Source organism: Opisthorchis viverrini, assembly GCF_000715545.1.
Source record: "Opisthorchis viverrini unplaced genomic scaffold opera_v5_470, whole genome shotgun sequence".
In the NCBI taxonomy this organism is placed as follows: Eukaryota; Metazoa; Platyhelminthes; class Trematoda; order Opisthorchiida; family Opisthorchiidae; genus Opisthorchis; species Opisthorchis viverrini.
This window is the reverse complement of record NW_008752124.1, coordinates 71,562-88,575: the sequence shown is the minus strand read 5'-3', so window position 1 is coordinate 88,575 and position 17,014 is coordinate 71,562. Positions and strand designations below refer to the sequence as shown.

The 17,014-nt window shown below is 45.7% G+C and overlaps 2 protein-coding genes across 2 annotated transcripts in view; one reads left to right on the top strand and one right to left on the bottom strand.

Moving 5' to 3' along the window:
- Positions 1–4,712, bottom strand: part of T265_11231 (hypothetical protein) — a gene marked incomplete at both ends in the record, with an annotated part of 12,769 nt that extends 8,057 nt beyond the window's left edge. Inside the window, 2 exons of the mRNA XM_009177834.1 lie at positions 3,375–3,582; positions 4,572–4,712. Of these exons, the coding sequence (XP_009176098.1) occupies positions 3,375–3,582; positions 4,572–4,712 (349 nt within the window). The remainder of the gene's footprint in view (positions 1–3,374; positions 3,583–4,571) is intronic.
- Positions 1–17,014, top strand: part of T265_11232 (hypothetical protein) — a gene marked incomplete at both ends in the record, with an annotated part of 39,798 nt that overhangs the window by 9,704 nt on the left and 13,080 nt on the right. The window contains 2 exons of the mRNA XM_009177833.1: positions 6,485–6,704; positions 15,783–15,828. Of these exons, the coding sequence (XP_009176097.1) occupies positions 6,485–6,704; positions 15,783–15,828 (266 nt within the window). The remainder of the gene's footprint in view (positions 1–6,484; positions 6,705–15,782; positions 15,829–17,014) is intronic.

The following is a 17,014-nucleotide window of genomic DNA, read 5'->3' as shown; positions in this document are numbered from 1 at the left end:
GCCACTGACATCGGTTGGCAGCCATATCTTGTAGTGTCTCCAACCAGGCACAGTGAGGATCACGCGGTCCCCATCCTGGGAGCCGAGCAACACCGATCTCCTTCATACTCCCCTGCCAAGTCAAGGGTTGGCCACCTCTGTTCACGTCACTCTGAGTTGGGCATGGAAAACAGCACTCTTTTCGGCAACACATGTCCCACCCAACGCAGCTTCTGGTGCTGGACACATTCTTCAATGGAAGTACCCGTTACATAACCGAAAACACGCTTTCTAACTGCCTCGTTACGGATTCGCCGACACCAACGCACACGAGTTATGGTTCTGAGACAACGATTGTCGAACACCTGAAGGCGTCTCAGGTCCGCTGTTCGAATAGGCCAAGTCTCACAGCCATACAACAAAACAGCCCGTACTGTAGCTTGATACACACGTCCCTTCAGATTCAGGGATAAACCATTCTGACGCCATAGGTGTCTCAAGTTAGCAAACGCGGCCCGAGCCTTGCAGATTCGTGCATTCACCTCATCTGTCACGCTACATTCAGAACCAATACAACTTCCAAGATACGTAAAACGCTCCACAACTTCCAGTACCTCTCCCTGGATTGTAAGTGGCGTGTTCAGTGACTGCACGTCCACGACCATGACCTTACACTTTGTACGTGCAAAGTGCATACCAAAGGACGAGATGAGTTTGGTCAGTTTATCCAAGAATACTTGCGCCTTCTTCCCCTCTTCGAACATGAGAACGATGTCGTCTGCATATTCCAGATCGACAAGGTTTTCTTCACAGGTTATCACCAGACCAGGGTTTATCATGGAAAAGTATAATAAGAACCAGTTACAAACCAGTTTGTCGTCAGTGATTCACAACGACGTGGAACTAGAATTCGTCTTCACAGGTTATTTGAACACCAGGGTTTACCATGAAAAAGTAGAATAAGAACCAGTTACAAACCAGTTTGTCGTCAGTGATTCACAACGACGTGGAACAGGAATAGAATTCGTCTATCGGGGGTGATTTCGATACAAAAAAGCTGTCCGTAAATGGCCAGAGTATGCGTTGCACTCCTAACCGACCTATTTGAGACGCGCAGATATCCGGAAAGTGAAGCCTTTCACGAGGGTGTTTGAGCGTTACTTGAGAGAGAAGCTGGTCCGATGAATTGGCTCCACACACGACAAATAAGTCACAAGGAAAGGAAACAGGACGAAGCCTCTCCCAAGGTTGACACACCTGTAGTCGAGTTTTGCTAAGACACGCCTCACTGGAGTCGAATCATAGCAAAATCTTGACACATCATCATCGACAACACAATACCGGTGCTAAATACTGGTGCTCAACTCTCATTAAACCACAAGAGTCTAACAAGAGGGAAAGGATGAAGACTTAGTGAAAAAGTACTATGTCTTTAGAATAAGCGATCAAGACCGAGGTGTGTACACATGGAAACCGTAGCGAGGTAAATACACTTCAGAACACCATATCACAGAGCGATGTCATCAGTGGGATTGACCTAATGTTCTTTAAGGACGTCATCCGAAATGAGCCCAGCAAACACGCACAGAAGAACTTAATGCACTAATCATAAGGTTGCTGAAAATTCTTCGACAGCCCACGACCGGTTTCGCCCGGTCTTGGGAATGATCAGATAGATGAAGTCCTTGAGTTTCCATCAACCTCCATCATCATCGAAGGATCTTCACCAACCTTATGAGTAGTGTAGTATCACGATATCGTGAATATCGTACCAACTGCAACTTTAGGCGGCCTGGTGCAGTACATTCGTCGCTTGAAGACATCATAAACGAGAGATTCGGCTGGATTCCAAGTGATTCTCCCGCAAAACCACATCTGTTTGCAAATGAGTGTATTTCGATGAGAACAGACGGACTTAAGCTAGCCCACCCATCCAGAAAACGAAAGTATGAACGCCATTGGGAGCGGTTGGGGACCATCTTCTGCGGGGTTTCCGACCACTTCCAAGGAAAATCGCGCGAACCTCGGCCAGGAACGCGCGAAGATCCCATAGTACTCGGCTTCCATGGGCATGGAATACAAAGCAACTCCTTTGTCAAACCGTAGTAGTGCATGTCCCAACCAACTTAGTCTGATATGTTTTATTCACTATCCAAGAAATCATTTACACACCACTTTGCAGCGTGCTTTCTGCAGCCAGTTGAATCTCACCATACTGCAAAAGTCATTGCTGATCAAAAGATTGCGAACTCAAGATTCAAACTCCACAACCATAAAGGAAAATCTCTCTTGCACTTCAGCTTCAGTGAAATTTGTTTCTGACAAAGCTGGCTAACTTGCTTGCTCTTAGAGTATGCGCGCACTAAATTCTTACGCAGCTACCAAGATATATACACCGACCAACAGTCTCAAGTTCACCTTGAAGTTTCAAAAGGGTAGAAGGGGACTAAAAACCTTGGACAGTTCGTTGTAAACCCTAACACGACCACCGGTGTATGAGTAAAGGGGACGAAGTACACAGGCCGCCTTCAACGGCATTCCCTTTTATCCGAGTATACATAAAAGTGCTAAGCCATGTACAGAGTCCACGATTACTGGTTACCGGTATACTTGGCGCACAATGTAGGGATGCAATCGATACAGCCCACACCTCATCAAGATCCTTATTGGTGTTCCCGAATTTACGTCTCATGCGTCAAGGCCAGGCAGTATTAGGGGACTAGTGACCGTGCTACGACAGGTGCCAGGATTATACATCTAGGACTGGAACCGTCGCTTTGAGCACCTTTTTGAATAAGGACGTATTAGACGCAGTTCTAAACAATTTGAGCACATAAACGCCACCTTTCAGTAATGCTGGTGGAAGCTAATCTGGCCCAGCGGCAAGCATTTCGAGACAGAAAGGTATATAAAAACTTCATCAACTGAGGGGATCTAAACAGAAAAACCCACCAATTTAAACGAATCCCACGGAAGACATCGGTATAGGAGCAGCAGGCCAAATAAACTATTGTTTGAATTATTCTTCCCAGCAATATAAACGCGGGATTCTACTATACATTAGATTTCCGTTACCATATTTGATTGACCCACCGACAGGCATCTTGGCTTGGGCAACCTGGCAGTATTCCAGGCCTCGTGCTTCCTTCGGGTGGAATGGCAGTTAGGCACCGAAAGGGTGCCTAATGAATGCACATGTGCGTGATAAATTGGCCCTATTTCCCGTTCTGGCTTCCACATCTTCTGTCTTGTGTAACTCGACTGCGTAGCCCGGGCTTCCACATCTTCTGTCTTGTGTAACTCTGCGTAGCCCCGTACTACTCTAGGACTACCTCAGGACTAGCTCTCATCTTATACGAATTAGAGCTTGTAAGATATTCCAGAAAGATCCTCACCTTTGTGTTCAAATGAACTAGCATCCGGTTGCCCAGCAGAATTGATCGTATCAGCAACGGGCCCTTCACCTGTGTCCTTAATTTTTCGGAACGAGAGATGGCGTGTGGTTAGTCTGATCAACTTCTGCACAAGCACATTAATGAAGGCCACGAAAACGATACAGAACAAGAAATCCGAAGCATCCAAAGTAAGAACAGCGTAATGTGTCTGAAACAAAGAGGGTCCGAATTGGTTGTGACCGTGCATTGATTACATTTATAGGCTGCTCAACAAAACAGGGTTGCGGTGATATTTTGCTGTTCATTGTTTCACACAGCTGTCAGTCCTGTCAAAACTGCCCTCATGGCGGTCGCGCTCGCGTGCGGTGTGAAGTGGATTAAGCTTACATCTCTTTAAGGGGACATGCGTTAGAGCGACTCACAAGAATTACGAACACTAGCAGCAGGTTGTATATCTGGCTGTTCGGCTGTTCGCTGAGCAATTAGGTTGCAAACGTTTTATCACCAGTCGACGTGACATCACTAGTGCGCCGTTATGAATTGAAGCTGGGTGGGACTGTACGAGGTATATAAGTGATATAATGGATCCATGCAGCAAATCCAACTTCGTGGTCTTCAACGGACGAACTTTGATGGAAATAGGTGGAAAGTTGCAACTCGCTTCGACCCGACTGCCTGAATATTGACGTTCGGTGTCCATCCGACACATGTCTCCAAGAATCCAGTATAGCACGCTAAAAACGTATAAAATGCTGCCAAGAAAACAAAGAGCTGCAGCAATAGGCCAAGAGAGGACCGGAAGCGCACACAGACAACAGATCCGTTCACCTGACTGGTTTCCGCTCGGGAGGCCATTCCCAATGAGAGCCCAAAGGAAGCATGTTCCATCAGGTTTCAATAGGGATACAGTACCCCATCACGGTTTTCCCTCTTTACGGAGGAAGCCCAAAGGAAGCATTTTCCATCAGATTTCAATAGGGATACAGTACCCCATCACGATCTCAACCTCTTAACGAGGATTGCGCTTCCGAAGAACCCCATCATCTATAAGAAAATACACGGGCTGGGTGACGGCTTTGGATGGCGTAGGACAAGGTCCTGATAGACTTACAAGCTACTAGAACCTGTCTGAACTAGCTGAACAAATTAACAATCATTTAAAATTCGTTCAGCTGCAGCACCCTTTCGGTGCATAACTGCCATGCCACCAGAAGGAAGCACGAGGACTGTGTTACTGCCAGGTTGTCCAAGCCTACACGGGGGAAGTCGAGAGGCAGAGGTCGTGTTAGAACCACGGGCCTTCTGGTCAGTAAATTCGCGTTCTAACCACTGAGCCATCTTACGCCAAAATTAACGATAAGTTAGTCTTCACAAAATTTATCTTGAGTTCCTCACTGCCGATGCGAGCACCTGAGACAGATTGGATCTGCACCCAAAAAAAAAACAAATACTGTTGTCTAACTGCAACACAGCACTGAGAATAACAACCCATTTCGTAGTTCATGTGGCCACCACCGTGGCCTGATAAGCCTTGATTGCTTCGCTGGCGATTCCGACTCCAACTATTCGCTTACGCACCATTTGATTGTGTCTGCCACAGTCAACTAAATGCCGCGAAGTCTATAATGCTCAAATACTTGAAGGCGAAATACAAGTAATATTTTAAGTTCAGGTCGACTTCAAATTACGCATCTGAAACAATGCAGTCAGGTTATACTCAGGATAGTTTCTGAAATGAGGACTAACACATGTGCTGCAAAATAACAGCAACGTGGCTTTTGAAATCATGCTGGATGAATCGAAATTCTGGTAAAAAAAACGAGGCAAACGACGCAAAAGACTTTAACACACGTTACTCAGGACACCGAGTAACTCTTCTATTTCGCTTCGAGGCGGTAACAGGGACTTAGGTTAAGAACAATTGTATTTAGTATGGATTCCACTAAATTTATGGTGGGAGATGTGTCGAAAACTACAGTGTGTGGAAAAAAACGGGAGCTCTCAAGCTTTCGGTGCACTGATGATGGAACTTATGTGAAGTCCTAGAAAAGATCACAATCGGAGGAGACAAACTACCCTTCTCCCGTGCGAGCCACTTTACGTAAGAACCACTGTAGCAAGACACGTGCTGTACAATGGAACGACATATGAAGCATTTCGAAGACGTTAAGAAAAGAACCCCACATATCATAACGATATCTGGATGATTAGCTGCAGGATTGAGACAGATAAAAGTGAGTTCCACCAGTCATCATCATCATCAGCAGCAGCAGAGACAGCAATATCAGTTTTGACACTGATGTTTCACTGTCGTACAACCATAAAGTTCGTCTAACAATATTTAAAGTCCTAGAGTGAAAAGAACAATCTGACAGCACGAAAGCCAAGCACCAAGCCAAGCAAAGGCTGGGTCAAGGTGACCCCATCCTGAAAGGCGTACAACACCAAGAAAACTTGAACTCTTCGTAATCTCTTTCACGTCCTTCTGCCAAGTCATAGGTTATCCACCTCACCATTTTCACCATTCTGAAGCCGGCACGAAGAACAACAATCGTCTCGGTAGACGGTGTTTCGGCACGCGTAGCACATGGCCAAACAACCGCATTGGATGGCCTGGGTTTTCCGCGATTAAAGTACCAGCCACACAACTGAGCAGCCGTTTTCTAATCATCTCGTTACCAATCCGCTGATGCTATCCAAAATCAGCAACGCTTCTGAGGCATGGGTGGTAGAAAACATGAAGATGCTCCACATCTGTCCGCACAGGCCACGTCTCGCACCCATACAACAACACAGTCCTTACTGTAATAACTACACGCGACTTCAAGACCTAGTGATATGTCTTTTTTCACGCCAAACTAGCGGACGCGATTCGAGTATTTGAGATTCTTGCACTGAATTTATCAGAAACCCTCCCGTTAGAGCTGATGCAACTATTGAGGTATGTAGAATTCTTCACAACCTCCAGTGATTCTCCTTGAACTGTAAGGAATATGTTCAGAGACCGTACGCTCTAAATCATGCCTTAGCACTTTGAGGGTGCTAGGCGAATGCCGAAAAATGATATGACGGTGGTCAATCTATTCAACAGGGCTTGTGCTTCACTTCAGTCTTCAAGGATGAGAACGATTTCGTCTGCGTGCTTCAGACCGACAAGATTCCCACCGGGGACAATTTGAACACGGAAATCTTAAGGACCTTCCAGCGTTCACCTCATTATTTTATCAACGACGAAGATGAACAAGAATGGAGAGAGCGCACATACTTGTCGGACACCACTTTTTGTGGGGAAGCTTTTGGAGAGCTCATCATGCAATTTCACGCCCACAAGTATGTGAATACAGCATCATCATCGACATGATATCAGGGCTCAACAACTATGCTTCGCTGACACACAACCACGATTTATTTGAAAGCCTTATTTTGAAGAAAAGAATGAGGGTAGGAAGGGAAGGCGCTTAGTGCTAGCTTACTACAATCATCCCGGGTGCCTACAATGGCTGGAAGAACCAAACGGGCCCGAATGGAACATTGAAACCAACCCAGCGTCGGCAACCGAAATCCAGTGTGAGACTTCAATCCTGAAGCGCAACAAGTCATCTGGCCCGGATGGTCTACACCCCGCGCTCTTCAGAGAAGGTGACGGAATCGTGGACAGTCTAACGACCAAACTGCAGCACATTTGGAACGAAAAAAGGAATACCAGCAAAATAGCGCTCCTCGACCGTCATCCCAGTTTTCAAAAAGGGCACAAGAATGTCACTCAAAAACCATCGTGGTATCAGCCTGATATCCGTCGTATATAAGGTGCTCTCGGGCATTATTTTGCGCAGATTTGTCGATCATCAGGAGAGACATATTCGTGAGAATTGAACTGGGTTTCGCCCTGGTCGAGGATGCATTGACCATATCTTTACCTTGAAACACGTTCTTGAACAGTGCCACTCCTTCAGACGCCCTACGTTGGTAATTTTTCTTGATATGAAAGCCGCTTTCGATTCTGTCGATCGTCAGAAACTTGAGACACTCTGGCAATCAAAGCTATCTCTTCCAAATTTCTCCCTAATGAGGACACTGTATGCCAAATCCTATGGGCGTACACGAGTGTGCGGGAAACTTTCGCCAGACTTCATCACGTTTGGTGGTGTAAGACTAGGCTGTTGTCCTTCACCTTTCCTCTTCAACTTTGTTATTGATATGCTGCTTGAAGCTTCTCTGCCTGCCTCTGAAACCTTGGGAGTCGAAATGCTCCCGGGAAGCTCCCCCACGAACATTGGGTATGTAGACGATATTGTTCTACTTCGTTCAAATCCTTCCGAAATGCAGACAATTTTAAATAACCTAAACAACTCTGCCGCATGTACTTCACACTTGAAGCGTAAATTGCTGCAGGTGCCATCTTCCGACGCCTATGGCGCCAACATGACTGTCAAGGGCAGAGCGATCCATACTACTTTATTAATCAGGAACGTGGCCCCTACACGCAGAGGAAAAACGGAAGATATCAGTGTTTGAACATCGACGTCTACGGAGCATTGGACAGGCGTGGTAGGGACATCGGATTAGCAATGCTGAGGTACGCTAGATGGAAGTAACTCTCCCGCGTTAGATAAAATTATTCGCGCTTCATAGACTACGCAAGCTAGGACACGCAAATATCTGCAGGTACTTCGCATGCCAGAAGACCGTCTGCCTCGCGGAACTCTATCCACTCGTCCCTGCGCTAAGTGGAAGCTACCGAGAGGTAGAAAGCGCATGACCCGTCAGCGAATTACGAAAACACTAAGCAGTAAAATAAGTCGGGTCGACAACTGCCACCTCCCAGGATGGGGATCCCAGGACTCAACTCACCAGTGGCTAGTGACACTGGCATAAATAGCCCGATCCCGCAGTCAATGGTGCTCGTGCATCAAAGCTCTCACCTTCAATGCTACTTAATTTCCGGACTAATTAGACATGCCTTCACCTCCAGTGCTAGGCTGTTTGCCCCACACTAACGTTTTCCGGCGACCGAAACTGCAGAAGTTGGAAACACTGTGCCATGGTCACGGTTTATAGCTAACAAATCGAATCGACTCGAGTCTGGATACCTAGGCAGATGGACGATTAGGGACCTCAAGCGGTCTTTGGCTCGAAAACCTGACCGTAAATCAGCGGTGGTTAGCCAGGGTTGTTGGTCAAAGTGGCCTACATTCTTAGGGAGTAATTCGCCGCGTATATCCCAGCTCCCAACGTGGAGGATCAGGAGACTGTGTCCAGAGACCATTCGGCCCCAACAACCGAACATCACACCAATTGAACGGGCGTGTCAGGTGCGGTCTACGGACAGACCGAGGCATGCCCTGATTGGTCAGAATGCCAGCCAATCTGTATTCAGCACCTTTAACCCGAATTGGAAATTCTAGCACGACTTTGTGTGATATATTGTGAGTACTCTATTATTACAACTGTAATAATCTTCCTTGGTCTCCATAAAGGGCTGTCTGAGGCAACCGTGCCTTTTGATACACCATAGTTGAACAAGCAGGAGACCAAGGACCGACAGAGTTGAACGGCCATTCAGGAGACACGAAACTGTGTTTGTTAGACTTCTATCCACAGACCAATCTGGTATGGGAAGATCTTTGAGGGACACAAACACACTCCTTCGTATAGCGCATTGGGTTAGCGAGATTCGCACACCCTCACACCGCGGTAAGTTCCAATCTCTTCTTGATGGTGTTGTTGACGACGATGATGGTGACTGTTGACAGACCCGAATCGGCCATGACAGACAAACAAGGCAAAGAGTAATCCAACCGTTCGAATTAAAACTCGCACTTAACTGGCCGGTAACTATTAACGAAATCTGCGATTATAGAACTTACCGGCACCGACAGATGTCTCAGTGATGGGAGTTAGCCCACGCTGACGCGGGCATGTATGATGCGGACATGGTTATCTTCTGGCTTTTCATTGTCCGATGAAAAGATCTGAAAGAAGTACTCGCAACAGTAGTGAGCGCACTGCTGACTGTAACACGGAACATGCATCGATGCGATTTAAATACAGATGGTCCCGGAGGTGCCACTTTTTCCTTAGTCAAGTTGTCAACCGAACTCGTTGGATCATTCAGAATCTCCAGAGGTCTAACGAACGGTCATTCGCAGTTTGTATAATTCCACAGCACCACATACACCAGAAAAACAACAAACCAGGATCAGGTAACTTACAAGGCTGCAACTGGAACTATCGGATTGAAAATGGAGGGCCCCAAGACTTTGGATAATGCACCTGTGCTCTCCTGGTCCATGAGGTGACACGGCCTTTGGCAAGACCTTCTGGTAGCCGCTAAGTCCACCAGTACGAAATGGACTTTGCAATACGAACACTTGACGTGTGTTCACTCACACTGGGGAAAAAATGGCGGGTTGAGGGCCAATAGATCCTACTGGATGCAAATTGACGAGATCGCACGAAATTTCTCGAGGCACCGAAAATCTGTGGAACAATATAACCAGGACATTCTGGCGGACCAAACTCTTTTTAAACCCAAAGACATATTGGCTACTTGGAAGGGACAGTCACTAACGTAGAAGAACTTTCAGACACATTAAGCTCTTATGAAGACGGCCAATGAAGGCTGAACTTCGAAGTTTGATGAACGAACTGCAAGAAAGAAGAGATCCCAAAAAAGGCAGACCACCGATATACTCAACTTGAGCTGGCTGAGATTAAGAGACAAGATTTTCACTTGATTCCTATAATGCGACGCTTGAAATTTCCTACAAAAATCAAACCAGCTACAATCGGACCAACGTCGACTAGTCTTCTGTGGAATGCAAGAAAAAGTATTGTACACAGACTACCCCACCACCAAATGTAAGCTTAATTTTGGAGGGACAGTGTGGATTCTGAAGCGAACACAGCAAGTCAACTGCAACAATACGAGGGGTGAAGCCAGCTGTTATGTATTATATTCATCCAGTTTAACGAAACCAGATTACGTTCTCCGTTTGATCAGTCGCGTCAGCGAAGCCTCTCAGTATCCGCACAATGGAAATTATTTTCCGAATGCTACGACATGGTTAGAGGTCAGACTTCGCAATAAAGAATGTTTATATACAGTGAATCACCCTGCAAATCATGCACACGGGCGATTTGTTAAAGCGAGCGAATCTTCAAGTTCGTCGGTTGCCACCGGCTGTGAATACGTTGCCTAATGTAATAAGATATCACGAATTGCAGTAAAAGGTGAGCCGCTTACAATCGACGGAAGTAGATGATGTTTCTGTGGCTGAAATAATTCACTGAGCTTTCTGGAAACTACATGGCCCTCATGGACTCATAATATGTGGAGATGCCATTCCTGTAAATACTTTTCGCCATTTAAATCTGGTTGACTAGTCTAACAACAAAGTATGTCTTCAGGGACCTCGATAAATCCTACTGCGAGTAAGCATCGCGGGGGCCACATTTGCTATTTCCAGATAAACCGCGCAAGATTGGAAGTACGTCAGGCTTATAGATATTGCAAATGTTTGATGTTAAACACTAGAGCGCTCTGTTACAACTTGCAAAATATGCCAAGGGGGCCTTGTAGTCGATTATAGAAAATAGCTGAACGAACCTAGCTGACTCACAGGACTACGATGCGACTAGGGGTCCACAATGCTGAATAAGCTGATCGGAGTGCGTCCATCCATTTCTACCCAGGAAAAGGTCCAAATTAGATGGCATGAAAAGTTGAACTGCCCTAGTCGTTTTAATTATCACATAATTCCTGTCGGAAGTGCATTGCCTTCTTCGCTTGGAGCGTCCATTGAGCTGTTGACGTCCCGAAATGAGGGGAAGATACAAATTAAGATACTGAAGTGCCACTATGAGTGCCGGCTGACAAAAAGGGTGCCAGAGGTTTTTCGGAAGCCGATCGCACAAAACCTTAGGGACCTTATGTTTGTGTTCAAGGTAATAAGAGGTGACTCCATTATGGGTCCCCTGCTTTTGTGGACAAAAACACATTGGGCAGCCGGTGATTCGCGTACTGTTGTTCATCAGAAAAACGCTTAGAATACTGGCATCTTCGTATTGTTCAACTTTCCGTTTGTCTTGCAGGCTGCCTTTCGCATATCTATTTGTAACGCAAAAAGCGTTGATGCTTTGATAACTGGACGAACGCGCAAATACCAGCCAGTGATTTTTTGTGCATTAATTTAACGCCTTTTCGAATGCCATAAATGATGAATGGGATACATCCCATATTTCCTCAGCGAACGTATTTTAAGCAACTTCGGATGCCAGCCGCTCACTAGGAGCAAACCCATATTATTTTTGCCAAAACTATAGGGTTTTTGGAGGTGTAACTCATACAGAGAGTTATCCCAACCCATTTGCACCTCCAGTTGCCAGTCCAACGACCACTGCTTGGCAGCGTCTACATCCATTTGGAGGGCGCTGGCATTGGAACTCCAGGATCACGAAGGTTTACGAAGGGTAAAAGAAGAACTTGCACGCTACCATATTTTGGCGTTCTTCAAGAATGAGAATAATATCTACAGAATACCCAGGACTAGCCTGTGGACAATACAGCACCAGGAGGCCATTGTTGGTAAATTATCAGCACAGTGGTATAATTTTTATCAGGAATATGACTCACAATAGGCAATATACGTCATGAGACGATCAACATGATGACTGTAGCCGTTGTCACTCACCTCGACCATTTAGCGTAGCTGCTAGACCCGTGTCAATGTGCGACACCCAAGCCTGCGGCTAACGACGACCAATCATACTCATAACCCTACGCGTTGTCAATTAGGTCGAATGCTTATTGTAACGGCTAGGCTCACGCCTATTTGTGACACTGCTTATGGGTCACAGTAACCTAATCCAACGTCCAACGACTCTTTCATACTCATGACTGTGCACGATGCCGCTTAACTTTGCAACCTATATCAAACACCAGGTCGGTATCCAGGCGGGCCGACAAAACAAAGGCCTCATCATGCGCGATCTTCTAATCCACCAGCCGACGTAGGTCCGTCATACCCATTATTGTAGTCGATATCACCCGCCTTGGCTACTTATCGTAATTTCTGGGTTTGTGTCTATGTGCAACACTAAATATTAGGCATCAACTATGCCCAGTAGCCTAACCCAGTGGTCGGCGACTGGCTGTCACACTCGTATTCGTACTCGGAGTTGCCTACCGTGGCTACTTATAATAACTGCCGGGTCCGCACACGTGCTCGTAACTGATTAATGCCCCAACTATACACACTAGACCAATCCAGCAACAACAGCGGTCCTTCATATCCATACATATCACCCATCTGCCAACCGCATACCTAGAAGTTAAACAACCATCATAAAAAAATCATGTTTCTTTTTATTGTTTAAATCAGTACAAACGTAATGTGTGGTTAATCCAGTTCTCAGTTTCGGCGCGAAACTTTTACTCAACAGGGCTTCTGAGAGGAAAAATGAATAAGCAATTGCGACTCGCATACATCTTCCACGATATCATTCAAAACAAAGTTCGCGTGTCTAACTCACCAAATGCTTAATAAATAACTTTGCCCACAATTCCAGATCGACTTCCAAGCTGAAGCTGGGGTCTTACTGTTATAAAGTTAAACTCACTACTTGCTCATTTAGTTCCATTGGCGATAATGAGGGAGCCGATGATTCAATAGCGCGATTCGTCTACCATACGCCTCATTGGGTGCAGCGAAGTTAAACCTAAAGCAGTGTACATATTTTTTGGCCGTATGGCCCTGTGTTATAGACTTGAGCTCTAAGTAACAAGTACTGCATACGCACTCGAACGTCCTACGAACTTCAGCAATACCTGGTTTGGACGCCGTTTGTTGTCATCTGCTCTTTTTGTCTAAGGATTCACATCCCCGGGGATACCCAACCAAACCAGAAAAATATCTACGATCTTACATTTGCTTCGTCCTACCTCCACAAACCCCTTAGTTAACTCAAAAACCCGCCGCTCACATAATTGCACATTCCAGCACATTCATTGTAGTCTGCTTTAGGGCTGCACGGAAACTGGGATATATCAGTTCACTAATGGTACGGCACCGCAATCAGTTTGAAGGCACACCCGCAACTAATACCTTCCTGCTCTTGACTGTACATTCTCACCCACTCGGTCATTACCTGCAGCTACAAACAAACTCATGCTTAATTCTGAATGCAACCTTATGATCATGTCTGAAGGTATGCCACCCACAGTTGAGAATAATACTCATTGTTAACCTAAACTTTGTGGGTGCAGAGTGCAGTCAATCCAAAAACACCTGCTCATTTGACTGCGCTTCAAAGATGAGAGCAACGTCTGTATACTCCATATCGACAAGATTTTCGTCGGATATTTGAATACCGGGGTCCGAAAGACATAAGTTAGTTAGGAATTGCGACCAATTTAGGCCACAGTCTAACATACATCATAGTGCCTTCCTAGCAGACTTTCTGAGACTTATCCTATTTTGAGTCCCCAATGTAGACACGGCTGCCTTGTTGCCTCGTCTGAAAAACAGCAATGAACCACTGTGCGCCCTTGATGGACCAAGAATGTCCTTAATCCATATTGGTCTTAGTTTGTAAGACTCCTCACCAAATCTTAATTACAATGTCGACCCTACACGGCTCACCCAAAAAGGTCTTGTACGGGACTGCCCACGGACCCAAGTGAGGCGTCGCAATGACGGTACTGGGACCACCATACCTAGTCTGATGGCTCGCCCGTAGTTCACCGTATCCCTAAAATTTCCTGGATGAGCCTGTTACGTGCACCCAGATGGCCGCCTCAATTCATTTAATTTTTGCCAGGACTTGAAAGGACGGGCCACCCTTTTTCGCGGTTTGTTTGTTCTGCTTATAAACACACTAATCTTCCCAACGTCACCATCGATGTTTCAGTATAACCATGCGCCAGATATAGCTTGTACTGATGATCATAAAAAACAAAAACTTATTAACTGTGACGAATTTTTTAGGCTTCGCTTAACAGTACGCCTGCCACAACGATGGAAGTCTTCTTCATACACGGGTCTTGAAAGTCTGCCCAGTTTTGGGCCCGCGTCGTTATGGCATCTCTATGTGCGATACAAAATAAAAACGCAAAGAAACCGGCTGTCTCGCAAAGTTCCAAGCGTTAACACGGAGACATCGCGCGGAGCCACCGGTAACCATTAAAATATGCACCTCGAACTCACCTCGAGTACGTTCAAACAACTTCCAAAAAACTGAGGTCGCATGGGGAGATCTTAGAAGACTGAATAAATAACATCAAATGCTGAAAAGTTGCCAAAGTTTCAATCCTCCGAACTGTGGTTTCGGAGGAATTTCGGGTGTGCATCCAAGGTTCGTCGCTGAAGCCATATGACAGGAAGTCCAAAGGGGAATGCGTGCCAGAAATAAGGACAGGGGATCAGTTGAAACAAATTGCAAAAATGACGGTATGTTAGAATGATTTTCAGTTTGAGCTCAACGGGTCACAACAAACTCATCTCAGAGGTGATTGGAGCTGGGTAAAAACATTTTCGTAAGTGCACTTACAGGCCCAAGTTGGCGAGAAGTGAAGGTCGATGGAATAAGAAGATACTTGTGGGAGTGCCATCAGACTGGGTATAACTGCGGTGCCATCATCACATTGACAAACTTCGGTTTCTGGGAAGCCCTGTAGCGCACGTTAAATTTTGCGGCAATCGGACAGGGCTGTGCGGCTGGATTTGTGTTGGACGAGGGGACTGACAGGTAGAGCCAGTTTGATTCACGATCATGGGTAATTTTGATTAAGTTGGAGGATCGTGTATGTGTGAACCGAAGACCAGCCAGATTGAATGAATGATGGACATTCGGGGCGTTTGCAGTGGCTACGTCCGACGTTAGAAGCTTGGGGAGAGGGAGGAACGATAAGAAGATAGGATGAGAGCAGCAGCGTTTGGTTAGTTCCGGATGACATCACATAAAACTGTGCCCATAGAAAAATGATCCAAAATGGATGATAACAGGTAAAATGGTTCTGTAAAAGGGTGGATTCTTGTTGGCCAACCTAGCAGCTGAAGGCCAGATAAAGTTACTGATGTAGGACGGGGACAAAACAAATAACTATTAGCGGGTTTCTAACCTCAAAACAAATAACTATTAGCGGGTTTCTAATTGACCGGTATGCAGCACCCTCAGGTCCCGATGTGGGAGAGTATAATCGGTGGTAAATGTTGTATTTTGTGCTTGCACTGTGCGTCATTCAATCGGAAGGCGCAGGGCCTGGGCGAGGGTAGTTGCCTAATCTTAAAAAGGTGTGGCCCATCCGCCGAAATAGTGAGTAAGAAGGCTAGCCGTTGGACAAGTTGTTACCTGTGATGACAGTTTGACAGGGAGCTGAAGTAGATTTAGCTTAGCTAAATAATCCAGGCAGTTGGTCTCCCTTGTGAAGTGTGCCGGATTCAATCTGGATAAGGTAAGCGGACAGACGACGGCTGGTTGAGCGAGAGCCCCCAAAATGATAGATAAGAACTGTACAGCAATGTGAAGCTACTGCATGAACTAAACAGAAATGTAAGGCTCTGGTTTGACAGTAACTGAGTCACTGCTGTCAGCTGACCTAACGACCGATTTGCATATACAACTTCAACTTTAACTTCGCTGCGTTCACTGAATATCGTTCTTAAATCACCACTGTACATTAAAACCTTTCGTTATCGTCGATGGGGTAAAAAGTGGTAAATTTCATTTTATATTATTATTTTTATTATTACAACACTCGGGGTCTTGCTTCAGCGTGGAAACTGATTGGGCATTGTGGATAATGGGATTAGTAAAGTGCTAGGATGGTAACCTTCATAAGTTTGCTTAGTCGTTTGCCTAAAATGCACACGTATTTTGATTAATCATTCATTTTCCCTTTCAGCAACCCTGTCGAGTGAAACCGGCTTCCTGGAAACGCGAAATGGATTGTCTACGCTACGTTTCCACCGTCGGAACCATTAGGCAATAACATACTTCGCCGAGGGTGGTATGTATTTTTGGGCATGAGCCTGGCCACTGTCATGCTAAGCTGATGCTCTATTTCTAGCCGAGAACACAGTTGAGTGTCCAGCAGTCACTATAATTAACCGAAGCAAGCAACGACACGTACGATTGTGATTGTAAGAGATAATCTTTGGCCATTGAAATTGGCACAAAATGGTGAGGATCTGGTGCCAGATGGATGAGATGTCATTTGGAATTCCTTGGGCTCACCGATCAAGTCTTCTGAGTCCCCCCATAACACACGTAATACACCCCTGTCATCTTCGGGAACTTTTACTTGCACGAACTTTTCGGAAATGTCAGCAGTCACAGCTACATAATCACTCCGGAAGCGCAAAAGAGCTCCCAAACATTCGCAGTAGTGCCGGGACCTTGATACAATCTGTCGATCAGGAACATACCCTCAAACTTGGCCACGCAATCTAAGACGACGCGCAGCTTTTCTGGTTTCTTCGGGTTTAAAACAAGGTGATGAGGCATATACCACTTCCTTCCGTTCCCTGACTTAGATTGATGTGTGTGTTAAGGTTCGAGGTAGCCCTTAATGATGTTATCATTCATGCGTTCTCTGTATCGCGCTAACTGAGTCAGATCCTTTGCAAGATGCCTCCTCA